At 40.9% G+C, this 14,650-nt stretch overlaps 1 protein-coding gene across 2 annotated transcripts in view; it reads right to left on the reverse strand.

Moving 5' to 3' along the window:
• SEC16B (SEC16 homolog B, endoplasmic reticulum export factor) overlaps nucleotides 1-14,650 on the reverse strand; it is a 76,309-nt gene that overhangs the window by 43,384 nt on the left and 18,275 nt on the right. Inside the window, exon 2 of one of the 2 annotated variants that reach the window (XM_080918728.1) lies at nucleotides 1,721-2,048. In XM_080918728.1, coding sequence (XP_080774854.1) covers nucleotides 1,721-1,986 — 266 coding nt within the window. In that variant the 5' untranslated portion in view covers nucleotides 1,987-2,048. Of the gene's footprint in view, nucleotides 1-1,720; nucleotides 2,049-14,650 lie in introns of those variants that run through there. The other variant, XM_080918729.1, reaches the window with a different exon arrangement.

Here is a 14,650-nt window from a genome sequence, read left to right on the forward strand (position 1 = left end):
ATTAGGTCAGAAAATCCAAAATCAGAACAGCGGCAGCCCTTTTTATTGACAAAAAGGATGTGTCTTTTATAATAAAGCTCTTTTGCACTTTTAAATGTTCTTATTAAAAGGAATTGATTTGCAATTATTTTACAGCAATATTCTCCTCCCCTAGATATGCGCAGGCAATACCATCAAAGCTGTTATCTTGGAGACCCAAGTGCTATCTGAGAAAAACCCCTTCCTTAGGAAAGCATGGAGTGGCCACGAGCCACAGGAATTTCAATGTACACATAGACAGAAGGAATACTATCACCACTGTCACCAGCATGACTGCTTTTATTATCTCTGTTCTTGACATGCCCAATTCCTCTTGAGACTCAACAGCACAAAAGGATTGGGGAAAGGGACATTATTAGTGTTTCTGTCAATTAATAATAACTTCAGAGGCCAATTTCTTTCCAATAATTGCTGTAACTTTAACCTTCAAGCCATAGGGCAGATAGACACAATCCCAGCCAGAAGAGATGAAGGACAGCTTCATCACATGGTTTCTAATATTCTGTGAAATATTTAGTTCAATACTATGGGCCTGGGGGGAACAAGCGTTCAAGATTCTCCAACACAGAATTACCTCTGTAGTCTCTCCCTCCTCACGTTATAGCCTGAAAATCTGCGCTTGCCTTCTCTGAAACTGAGTTCTCTTAAAACTCTTATGTATTAAACACTGATCTTTACATGTCTGTCACCCTCCAGGCATAGTTTGAGACACTGGGGTTGGTGCTGTTGGTACCCAGCTAGGATCAGAGAAAATGTGAAACCTTTCACAGGGTCCTAGGAAAAGCTCTCCCACAGCCCACGAATACTGCCTTTCACAATCTCAAAGCACAAAGGTAGCATTCGCTCCTTTATATCCTCCATCCATCCTCCATCCCAATCACTCTGTGATGCCAGCTATACCAAGTTCTGGTTGAGATACAAAAAAGGGGGAGGGGGGAGGAACATCGTCACCAGTCACCAAGGCAGATTTATCTTAGCCAATAGAGAAGAGTGGGTGCCTTGGTGGTTGTCAAACTTGACACAAAATAGACATTTCTGGAAGAACAGAACCTTAATTCAGAAAACTCCTCCATTAGATCACCCTGCAGGCAAGTCTATATAGCATTTTCTTGACTGGTGATTGATGGGAAGGCCCAGCCCACTGGAGGTGGTGACACCTCCTGGCAGATGGTTCTGGGTTGGATAAAAAAGAAAAGTGAAAGATTCAAGGCAGACATGCAAGAAAGTATCATTCCTTCATGGTGGTCTTCTTCAGTTTCTGCCTCCAGGTTCCTGACTTAAGGTCCTGCCCTGACTTCTTCAGTGAAGAATTGTGAAGTGAAGCACAAAGTGGAATAACCCCTTAACCCTCTCCTCGCCAAGCTGGTTTTCAGTCACAACAATGGAAACCCTAAAAGAAACAGGAAGATGGGGAAGAGGAGGCAGAGGAGGAGGAGATGGAGGAGGAGATAGAGGAGGAAGAGAAGGAGGAGGCAGGAAGAGCCACACAAGATGGTTAGTGCGCTTAAGAAGCTGTACGAGGCAGGAGGATCCTAAGTTTGAGAACAACCTGTTCTATACAACAAATTCCAGGAAAGGGGGAGGGGCCAGGAGGAAGAAGGAAATGGACAGAAACAAGAACAATTAATCTATTCACAGGCACTTAGGAGAGATGGATCCACTATAACGCTAAACATCATACCTTGAGTACAGGTGACTGGGATAAGATCCTTTCATGTAATCAGCTCCAGACACAGGCTGGGACCACTCCCCACTCCTGGGTACATAGTGGAGCTGTTGGTGGTCATCCCTGGGGTCCTGCTGTGGTTTTGAGTTCTTGTGGGCATCTTGCCACTGGTGGTACTTAGGGTGAGGACGGGGTCTATAATGTCCACTGTGAAGTCCTCTATTTGCTTCCCTTGATGGTCCTGAGGTCCTTCCTTGTGTCTGGGGAACCCAAGGTTCCATTTCTGACCCTTTGATTTTTCCCCCTTTGGGTCTTGAGGCAGTTATATACTAATTTTAATTTCCTGCACACAAAAAGAAAACAAATCATCATTCTGAAGAGCTGGGGACATAGCTCTGTTAGTAAAATGTTTGCTTTTCAAGCACCAACATATACATTTGATTTTTGAACAGTTACATAAAAAGACAGACAGATGTGGTAGTGCACACTTGTAATCCTAGCACTGGGTAGGTAGAAATGAGAAGATCCCTGAGCTAACTGGACACCCCACCAAGCCTAACCAGTGAACCCTAGATCCCAGTGAAAGATCATCTCAAAAAACAAGGTGTCTGGCTCCTGAAGAATGCCACTAAAAGTCAACCTCCAGCTTGTATAAACACACACACACACACATCACATACACACATCACATACACACATCACACACACATACATCACACACACATACATCACATACACATCATACACACAGGTACACATATATACACATGCACATCACACACCTATCACACACATCACACGCATACACATACCAAACACACCATACATCATATACATACATATCATACACCCATCAAACACATATCACACACACATACCATACACACACAAACACACACACACACAATCATACACACACACACTTCAGCAATTTAAGTCTTTATCCAAACATGGTAGTTGATAAGAGTCTGTAAAATGAGCAACTATGGTTTTCAAAACTGTTTAAAACAAACCATATGAACACAGATATAGAGAAATATTTTTTTAACTCAAACAGTTACATTAAATAAATATCAGCCTAGACAATTAGATTGATGCTGACTAAAAAATTAAGAAAGTACATATGGAACAACAGCTGTGGGTGGCACGGGAGGCAGATAACAGTCTTTGGTGTGACTTCAAAATGCTACCAAGGAATCCCAATTAATGCTTCCTCGTCTATTCCACCAGCAAATATTTATACAACGCTTAAAGCAGACGTGCTGAGGCATCAGAAATAGAGTAAGCCTCCTGGGGAGCAAGTCCAGGTTCAAATTGTTACTATGTCTCTTATTAGACAGATAATTTGTTTACCGCTCAATGTCCTTTCCCATGGAGATGGTGGATACTAGGGGCTAGTGTTTCCGGGTTGGTGTCAAAGTTAAACATGACAGGGAACTGCCTGGAACACAGTAATTGTTCCGTGCATCATAGCAAGTATCTTCAGAAAGCAAGCTTAGGACAGTGTGAGGGACTGAAGGCTTTGTAGATCTAGGGAGACGTGTCACTGGGGCTGACCAAGTGTTAGGTACATAAGCATAAGAACCTGAGTTTGCATCCCTCGCACACACGAAAAGCCAAGCCTGTGCTTCTGTAGCCACAATAAGCTTCAGTGAGTGAGAGACACTGTCGCAAAAATGAGATGAAGTGCAATAGAGGAAGACACTCAGGGTTGACCTCTGTCTACCCTACACACACACACACACAAACATACATACATACACACACACCACACACATGCACACATGCATACACACAATCATGCACATGCACACAATACACACATGCACATGCACACATCACAGAAATACACACACATCATGCACATACACAAACATATAAACATATGTGCACATCAAACACATACATATACACACATACCACATGCACACATACATACAATCATGCACATTCACATATTACACATATACACACACATCTTGAACATACACAAACACATCACATATGCACACATCAAACACATGCACTCACATATCACATATACACACATATACACATATGCATACATCACACACATCCACATACACACATGCACATATACACACACACACACATGCACACACAAACACACGAGCACACACTGTTTTAACTGACTCCATAACAGTCTTCTCTTCTAAACAGACACAGTTTATGACTGCTGATATGGGGCAATGGAGAGCTAGGTCTCCCAGATCTTTCTGACTGAAGAGGTGTAGACCTAGAAGATTCTCTCATATCTGACTAGTATCCTCACACATTCCTCAACATAAGAGCTAGCTCCAGGCAAAGGTGTACTTTCCCAGTTCTTCTTGCCTGGAAGAGGGGCACAGAACAGTGGAAAGCCCAGCCAGGCACTGCTCCTGTTTCCAGAGCCTGTTGGATTAGCAGCATTCACAGGCAAGGACAGCCACACCACCACCACCCCCACCACCCCATTTTCCCCTGGGAATGTTGAAAGCAATGTGATTCTAATTGAACTTGTTTGCCTGATCTTAGTCTAGAAACTTTCAAGTTTCTTTCATCTGAAAGTCTTATCAGGTCAAAGGGCATGTGGTGAAACCACAAGATCACCCTGTTTGAAGAGCACAGAGCCAGGGTCCAGAGCAAGGAGCCCGGAAGTGTGAGACAGCAGAAGATCAGGCAAGAGGAGCGCCTTCTGCTTTCAAGGCAGACATAACAAAGGACCTTAGACCTTTCCCTCTATGCCGACTTTCTTCCTCGAAAAACTCAGTCGTGTTGAAAACTCTGCCAGCAATTCCAGGAAGGGCTCACTACCCCTAGTACCAGACAAGGATCCTTTGCTAAAGACCCATGAAACACAACAGTACTCAAACACGAGTTAGGAGAACTTGAAAACTAATTGATTCACTTGTCCCCAGACTTTGCACTAAACATCCTGGCCCCGACTACAAAGGCACAATACACAATCATTCTGTCACCAAGAGTCACCAACTTCAGTAGGCTAAACCTTGAGTTATAACTAAGGATACTCATTTTCAAACCCTTAAGAGTCTCAGAAGGAAGTACCCCTGTCTACAATAACAGTCATGGCTTTGTATGCACAGAAGTGAACCCCCTGTCTCAACAAAGACAATAGTGTCCTTCCCTCTCTAACAGCCCAGCAAGCCCAAGGCAAGGAAAAGAAGGGTGTCAGTACCCCCACGAACCTGCTTTGCCGGCTCCACCTTCCTTCAGTGTGGCTCCAGGGACCTGCTAGGGACTGCTTTCTCCCCTCTTAGAGACTGACAAAGTCCAGGTGCCACATCTACCAAGGCTCACCTGGCCTTCAAATCTACAGCCAATTACTTACCTTTGCAACTGCCCGGCCTCCATGGAGCTGATTCATTAGGGCAAAGTACAGTGTAGCTACCACAGGCTGGGACAGTCCTGTCTGGGCATATTTGTTCAGAACCTGGTAGGGGCTGGTGCTTTTGTTTACCTGGTCATAGCCTGAGCCAGCTACACTCCTGTGAAAATACATCCAACCCCCTACACACAGCAAATACGGAAGAGGGACGCTAGGGAGAGGAAGCCCAGAATGACCTGAGGCAGTCCGATGTGTAGGGGCAGAGCAGCACTGTGGACTTGTGGCTCTGCCAGTGGCTGGCTCTGTCACTGTTACTCAGTGTTCTCTGACCCTCCGTTTCTTTTTCTAACACTTAGCTGACAAGGCTCACCGAGAGGAGTGGAGGCAGTGTACGAGCTATAAGCGAGTATACACGAGGAGTGAGTGCGGTCTTTCCAGCCTGTGGGAGCTGACTGCACACACTGGGGGGGCGGAGAGTGGAGGTGTTGCTAATACCTGGATTGTCTGGTCTGGGTTTCCCTCTCCCATGCTTTTCCCACACTGAGTTTTTGCCAACTTTGTTTTCTAGCTGTGGGGAAGATTTGAGTCCCAATGTTGGACTAAAGGCACTGAAAAGTTTTCTTCCACAAGGAAGGAATTTCTCACATTTGAAAAATACATTTCTTCATGCTACTAAAGTAAACATAGAGTGTGCTTTCTCCTTTGGGATGTACACTTTACATTTTAAATCCTCCTCTAGAGGGGTTGTACTCTTTGAACAAATGAGTTTGTTTTGTCACACTACATATTTAACCCAGTCCTCAAGCTAAGACAGAGCCTTCCCACGGAGCTATATCCTCAGCCCTGTTTCTTAGAAGGATGTCTCACTAAGTTGCCCTGGCTGGCTTTGAACTCACTCTAAAATCAAGGTAGACCTTGAGGTTACTATCCCCAACCTCACCCTCCTGAAGAGCTACAATTAGGGGCCATCACCACCAACCCCAATTTAACAAAGTCTTATCCGAGTTCCTGTTAGGTGCCAGTATTTGCCACATAGAAATATGAAAAAGCATTGTCCTTGCTTACAAGCCCATTAGAACAAATTAGCCTTTCATGTAGTTCCTGGTCCAGGGGAAAATGCCATCGTCAGTTCTTGTGGTCAGATAGCTAACGTATCGAAGCCTGGAGACTTTCTCTTCCAGTACCTAGCAAGTCCCACACTGTAGATAGTCATTTCTTACCATGCCAGGCCATGAGGTCTGGCTCACTAGTGGCTGAGTTGGTGCTTTTGATCTCTTTGGGAAGCGGCACTGGAGAAAAACAGACACTGAAGACAGGAACCAGAATGCTGTTAATTACCAAACAGACTCCATATCAAATTATGTTTTTATATATCAGAATTCCAGTCATAAAACTCTGATATAACTCTTGCTGCCTAAAGACGATGGCATTAGACTCAGCCTATCACAACCTGTGCTCCTGGGGTGCTAACTGTAAAACAAATCTTAAGAGATCATCTGAGTAAACTTTACTTTTGTAAAGAAATCAAATGGTAAAACTAAGAGCTACAGAATAGTGATCTACCCAAGATTTTACAAAGCTAAGTAGAAGACTATTGAAGAATTTTGTTAGTACACTAGCTATAGCTAGCTGCCTCATGAAGGGCTTCCCAGAGCTGATTATGAAATATTCAAGAGTTTTGTGAACTGGTCATTAAGCCAGAGGTAATTTCAAAAGTCACCCTCCTATGGGTGTCCACACCACAGAAACTGGTGACTGCCGCTCTAAAGGACTGTTTGCTTGGTTTTCAGTGAATGAGTTCACCAGCACACTGAGTTCAAGCCCAGACTCTTAGCGCTTAATATCCTGTTCCTTCATTTTTAAGAGTTGTCATCCCATAGCTAGCCTTAACTGCACATTTCTAGTTTAAACATCTAGTTCAGTTACTCCAAATGCTCCTTTTGTGGCATCCCAAAGCATCTCTAATTATCTCAAGAGTTATTATGAAACTCTTCAAACACTCACAAACCAAAATTAATTTTAATTATCTTTAATTATTTTGTATAGACATATGGCATACAATAGTTAAATGGGTCACAGAAGGAAATAAATTGTGGTGGGAATCTCACCACTCCAAAGCATTTGGGATTTCTCAATCCCTGATTTCTCCAGCCCCAACAGCTACAGTTACCATGTCTTTCTACCTGGCAGCTGAATTCTTCCTGGTTTCCAGACAAAATTTATCCATCTCGACAAGGCTTTAAGAGCTCAGTCTCCCTACTAAGAGGTGATTTGAATTTGTCCAGACACTCTAGACTCCAGTTGCAATGCCCCTGCATGAACCCATAGCTTCCCTCAGGCCCACACATTTTTTTTACACTATCTTACCCTAGTGTCCTGTCCTTGTACATGATTCTTGTTCTGCTTCCCAATTATTCACCAAGAGGACCTTGCTAACCTGGGTGAATTTCACAAAGTCCCTGGCCTCATTTCCAAAGATCAGGCTACCCTCTAGGGTCTTGGTTCAATCAGGAATAGCTACCCAGTATATAGACTAAATGTGGTTTTCTCCAAAAATTTACAAGTTGGAATCTTAAATCCTAATGTGATAGAGTCAAGGAGCTGAAGCCTTTGAAAGGCAAACTACCATGTTAGTGAAGCCCTTGTAAATGGGATTACTGCCCTTATGCAAAGGCTCAAGGGAACTTTCTCCCTCTTTGCTATCATAGAAGGACATAATCAGAAACAGGTCTCTGCAAACCTAAAAGAAGAAACTCATCAGACAGAAGATCCACTAACAAATTGATCTTGGACTTTCAAGGCTTTAGAAATGTGGCAAATACACATCATTCACTTAAGCCGCCAAATCTGTGGAACTGTGTTACAGCAGTTTGAGCTGGCTAAGACATTACTCTGGTATGAGTGTGTCTGGCAGACAGGTCATGGCTGGTAAAAGTGCAGCTGTCTCTGGACATCTGATAAAGCTGGCAGAAACAAACACTGACCCAGCTCCAGGTCAGGTTTGCCATGAGTTCCCCAGTCCTGTGACCTCAGGACTAATTAGTGTTACAAGGAACAGCCCCACAGATGAGACTGTTCCCCATCCCTGATCTTCTTCCATCACCAAAATTAAAAATTCAGACCACCTTCAGGACTCATGGCCTCAGGAGCACTCTCCCACCTAAGCCCATGGGTGAGTCCCCACTTCCTCTCCACTGACTATCTGGGGAGAGACCTTTAGGAACTCTGCAGGAACAGGTAGTGTGATGCTACCTGGGAACAGACTGTTCCAGCACTCATCTGAGCCCAGAGACAGAGCCAGTCTATTGCTAGTGGAACTCACAGACAACACACAGAGAGCTGAACACCCAGGAGCAATCTCCTTCCTGAGCCTATGGGCACACAGACCCACAAGAGAGACAAGCTCCAGTCAGGGACAACAAAATGACCTAGCATCACAGATAACAAGATGGCAAGAGGCAAGTGCAAGAACCTAAGCAATGGAAACCAAGACAACCTGGCAACATCAGAAACCACCACAGCAACACCCAACACAACGGAAAAACAAGATTTAGACTCAAAATCATACTTTGTGATGATGATGGAGATCCTCGAGAAGAGCATGAATAGCTCCCTAAAAGAGTTATAGGAGAATACACATAAACAAGTAGAAGACATTAAAGAGAAAAGACTCCCAACTAAAAGGCTCACTAAATATCTTCAACAAAATCATAGAAGAAAACTTCACTAACCTAAAGAAAGAGAAGACCATGAACATACAAGAAGCATAGAGAATTCCAAATACATTGGACCAGAAAAGAAATTCCTCCCAACACATAATAGTCAAAACACCAAATGTTCAAAACAAAGAATACTAAAAGCAGTAAGAAGAAAAAGGACATGTAACATAAAAAGGCAGACTGATCAGAATTACACCAAACTTCTCAACAGAAACTATGAAAGCTAGAAGATCCTAGACAGACGTCATATAGACCCTAAGAAAACACAAATGCCAACCCAGGTTACTATATTCAGAAAAACTCTCAATTAATATACATGGAGAAACCAAGATATTCCAGGAAAATATCTGTCCACAAATCCAACCCTACAAAAGATAAGAGATGGGAAACTTCAACACAAAAAGGGAAACTACAGCCTAGAATAACCAAGAAAATAATCTTCTTGTAAGAAAAACCAAAAGAAGAAAAGCACAAAAACATAATTCTACCTCTAACAACAAAAATAACAGGAAACAAAAAATCATTACTCAATATTTCTTAACATCAATGAACTCAATTCCCCAATTAAAAAAACATAGACTATAAGACTAAATACTTAAACAGGACCCAGTATTTTGCTCCATACAGTAAAATCTCAGCAACAAAGAGAGACACCACCTCAGAGTAAAAGGCTGGAAGAAACTTTCCAAGCAAATGGCTCCAAGAAACAAGCTGTAATAGCCATTCTAATATCAAACAAAATAAATTTTCAACCAAAAGTTATCAAAAAAAAAAAAGATAAGGAAGAACACTTTATACTCATCACAAAAAAAAAAAAAAAAAAAAAAACCTATCAAGATGAACTCTCAATCCTGAACATGTCTATGCTCTAAATACAAGGGCACCCAGATTCATAAAAGAAACTCTACTAAAGCTCAAAGCATATATTGTACCACACACAATAATAGTGGGAGACTTCAACACCCTACACTCTTCAATGGACAGATCATGGAAGCACAAAATGAACAGAGACACAAAGAAGCTAGCAGAGGTTATGAAGCAATTAGATTTAACAAACATCAATAGAACATTACATCCTAAAACAAAAGAATATACCTTCTTCTCAGCATCTCACAGTACTTTCTCCAAAATTAACCATACAGTCAGACACAAAACAGGTCTGAACAGATGCAAGAAGATCAAAATAATCCCATGCATCCTATCAGATCACCATGGACGAAGGCTGATCTTCAATAACAACAAAATTAACAAAACTCCCATATACACATGAAAGCTGAACAATGCTCTACTCAATTATAACTTGGTCAAGGAACAAATAAAAAAAAATTAAGGATTTTTTTTTAGAATTTAGCAAAAATGAAGGCCTATGGAATGTAATGAAAGCAGTACTAAGAGAAAAACTAAGCTATGGGTACCTCTAAAAAGAAACTAGAGAGAGCATACACTAGCAGCTTGACAGCACAGCTAAAAGAAGCAGATACACTCAAGAGGAATAGACAGCAGGAAATAATCAAACTCAGAGAAGAAACCAACCAAGTAGAAACAAAAAGAACTGTACAAAGAATCAACAAAACCAGGAGTTGGTTCTTTGAGAAAATCAACAAGATTGATAAACTTTATCCAGACAAACTAGAAAGCACAGAAAGAGTGTCCAAATTGACAAAATCAGAAATGAAAGGGGAGACATAACAATAGAAACTGAGGAAATTAAAGAACTCATCAGATCCTACTACAAAAGCCTATACTCAACAAAACCAGAAAATCTAGAGAAAATGGACAATTTTCTAGACAGATACCGGGTACCAAAGTTAACTCTGGATCAGGTAAACCATCTAAACAGTCCCATAACTGCTAATGAAATATAAGCAGTCATCAAAAGCCTCCTGACCAAAAAAAAAAAAAAAAAAAAAAAAAGCCCAGGACCATATGGGTTCAGTGCAGATTTTTATCATATCTTTATAGAAGACCAATACTCTCCTAACTATTCCACAAAACAGAAACAGAGGGAACACCACCCAATTCATTCTTCGAAGCCACAATTATGCTCATACCTAAACCACATAAACACCCTACAAAGAAAGAAAACTTCAGACCAAACTCCCTCATGAACATTGATGTAAAAATACTCAATAAAATTCTTGGAAATTGAATCCAAGAACACATCAAAATGATCATTAATCATGATCAAGTAGGCTTCATCCCAGGGTTGCAGGGATGGTTCAATATAGAGAAATCCATCAATGTCATTCAATATATAAACAAACTAAAAATAAATCACATGGTTGTCTCTCTAGATATGTATAAAGCATTTGAAAAAATTCAACACCCCTTCATGATAAAAGTTTTGGAAAAAACAGGAATTCAGGCCTATACCTAATTATAGTAAAAGAAATATACAGCAAACCAGTAGCCAATATCAAACTAAACAGTGAGAAAATTCCACTAAAATCAGGGACTAGACAAGGCTGCCCACTTTCCTCCTACCTATTCCATATAGTACTGGAAGTCCTGGCCAAAGCAATTAGACAACAAAAGGAGGTCAAATGGATAGAAATTGGAAAGGAAAAAAAATCAAAATATCACTATTTGCAGATGATATGATAGTATACTTAAGTGACTCCAAAAATTTCACTAGAGAACTCCTAGAGCTGATAAAAAATCTTCAGCAAAGTGGCTGGTTATAAAATTAACTCAAACAAATTAGTAGCCGTCCTCTACTCAAAGGATAAACAGGCTGAGAAAGAAATTAGGGAAATGACATTCTTCACAAAAATATGACATAGTCACAAACAATATGGCATACCTTGGTGTGACCCTAACCAAGCAAGTGAAAGATCTATAGGACAAAAACTTCAAGTATATGAAGAAGGAAACTGAAAATCTCAGAAGATGGAAAGATCTCCCATGCTCATGGATTGGAAGGATCAATGTGCTAAAAATGGCCATCTTGCCAAAAGCAATCTACAGATTCAATGCAATGCCCATAAAAATTCCAACTCAATTCTTCATAGAGTTAGAAAAAGCAATTTGCAAATTCAATTGGAATAACAAAAAACCCAGAAGATTAAAAACTATTCTCAACAATAAAAGAACTTCCAGGAAAATCACCATCCCTAACCTCAAGCTGTATTACAGATTTATCGTGATAAAAACCTCATGGTATTGGTACAGAGACAGGCAGGTAGATCATGGAACAGAATTGAAGACCCAGAAATGAACCCACACACCTATGGTCACTTGATCTTTGACAAAGGATCTAAGAACATTCAATGGAAAAAGGACAAGGACAGCATCTTCAACAAATGGTGCTGGGACAACTGGCAGTCAGCATGCAGAAAAATACAAATCGATCCTTTCCTATCTCCTTGTACAAAGCTCAAGTCCAAGTAGATCAAAGATCTCCACATAAAACCAGGTACATTGAAACTATTAGAAGAGAAAGTGTGGAAGAGCTTAGAACACATAGGCACAGGGAAAAATTTTCCTGAACAAAACACCAATGGCTTATGCTCTAGGATCAAGAATTGACAAATGGGACCTCATGAAATTGCAAAGCTTCTGTAAGACAAAGGACACTGTCAAAAGGACAAAACAGCAACCAACAGATTGGGAAAGAATCTTTACCTTTCTGATCTACATCTGATAGAGGGCTAGTATCCAATATATACAAAGAACTCAAGAAATTAGACTCTGGAGAATCAAAAATCTTATTTTAAAAATGAGGTACAGGGATAAACAAAGAATTCTCAACTGAGGAATATTAGATGGCTGAGAAGCACCTAAAGAAATGTTCAACATCCCTAGTCATCAGGGAAACGCAAATCAAAACAACCCTGAGATGCCACCTCACACCAATTAGAATGGCTAAGCTCAAAACCTTAGGTGACAGCAGCAGATGCTGGTGAGGATGTGGAGAAAGAGGAACACTCCTTCATTGTTGGTGGGATTGCAAGCTGATACAACCACTCTAAAAATCCAGCTGGTGGATTTCCTCAAAAAATTGGACAAAGTACTACCTGAAGACCCAGCTATAGCACTCCTGAGCATATACCCAAAAGATGCTCCAACATATAATAAGGACACGTGTTCCACCATGTTTATAGCAGCCTTATTTATAATAGCCAGAAGCTGGAAAGAACCCAATGTCCTTCAACAGATGAATGAACACAGAAATTGTGGTACATTTACACAATGAAGTACTACTCAGCTATTAGAAACAATGACTTTATGGAATTCCTAGGCAAATGAATGGAAATTGAAGCTATCATCCTGAATGAAGTAACCCAGCCACAAAAGAACACATATGGTATGCACTCACTGATAAGCAGATACTAGCCCCGAAAAGCTCTGAATACCCAAGAAACAATTCACAGATTTTATGAAGCTCAAAAGGAAGGAAGGCCAGAATGCGGATGCCTCAGTTCTTCTTAGAAGGGAGAACAAAACACTCATGAGAGGAAATACAGGGATAGGGATTAAAGAAACAATCATCCAGAGACTGCCTCACCTGGGGATCCATCCCATATGCAGCCCTAAACCCAAGCACTGTTGCTGATGCCAAGAAGTGCTTATTGGCAGGAGCCAGACATGGATGCCTCCTCAGATGCTCTGCCAGAGTCATACAGATATAGTTGAGGATTGCAGTTAACCATTGGACTGAATATGGGGACCCCGATGAAAGAGCTAGAGAAAGGACTGAAGAAGCTAAAAGGGTTTGCAACCCCTTAGGAAGATCAATATTATCAACCAACCAAACTCTCCAGACTCCCAGAAACTAAAACACCAACCAATGAGCACACATGAAGAGACCCATTGCTCCAGTTGCATATGCAGCAGAGGACAGCATCATCTGGCATCAATGGGAGAATAGGTCTTTTGTCCAGTGAAGGCTCATTTTCCCAGTGTAGGGGAATGTCAAGGCACTGAGGTGGAGAGGGTGGTTGAGAGAGGAAGCACCTTCATGAAAACAAGTAGAGGGGGAGGGGGGAAGAGAGTGGTGGGAAAGGGGATAACATTTGAAATGTAAATACAGAGAATATTCAATAAAAAATTAAACCGAAAAAAATTCAGAGAGCTAACTGAGTTCTGTGTCAGCATGTTAGCAGTAGCTAACTGGGTTCTGTGTCAACATGTTAGCAGTAGTTATCTGCTTTCAGGTAATGGAATTTTACATGATTTTATTTTCCTCTTTTATCTTGCCCATAGTATCCAACTTTTCTGTGATAAATAGATATAGATAGATGATAGATAGATAGATAGATAGATAGATAGATAGATAGATAGATAGATAGATAGATAGATGATATATTGGTAGATAATAGATAGTAGATAAATATCATTTGTAATAATAAAATCAACAAACATTGCTTTTAATCAATATACCCAAATATGGTGATACAGTAAAAATAATTGGATACCCAAGTTACTAAGTAGGGCAATCATATTCCCCCTAAAGGTTCCAAGATTGATTAACTATGATAAATTTGCTATTGTGGGGATAATTTGAAACATTCATTTATAAAGCAAGTATTTGTGGATTAATCCCCAACCCTATTGAGTGTGTTTGAAGCACACAGAAAACCAGCATATGGCCCTTGATGTAAAGAAGCTTTAAATTTAGTGAAGTGTCAGACACTGTAAGCAGGGATCATTCTAAAACATCACTGACTTTTCTGGGGAAAGGGTGCACAGAAGAAAGCACAGGGCAATGAGGGGGTACATTACTCAAGGCTATCTGAGAGGAAGAGCAAGTAAGACTACGTACCCATTATACAAGAAGAAAGAACACTGCATAGAAGACAAGTACCACATGTTTGATGATAGGCCTGACACAAATTGGTTCTCTTCAGCTAGAGAATATTGGGGAGGAATCAAGGACGA

The sequence above is a fragment of the Micromys minutus genome, assembly GCF_963924665.1.
Source record: "Micromys minutus genome assembly, chromosome: 1".
Lineage (NCBI taxonomy): Eukaryota > Metazoa > Chordata > Mammalia > Rodentia > Muridae > Micromys > Micromys minutus.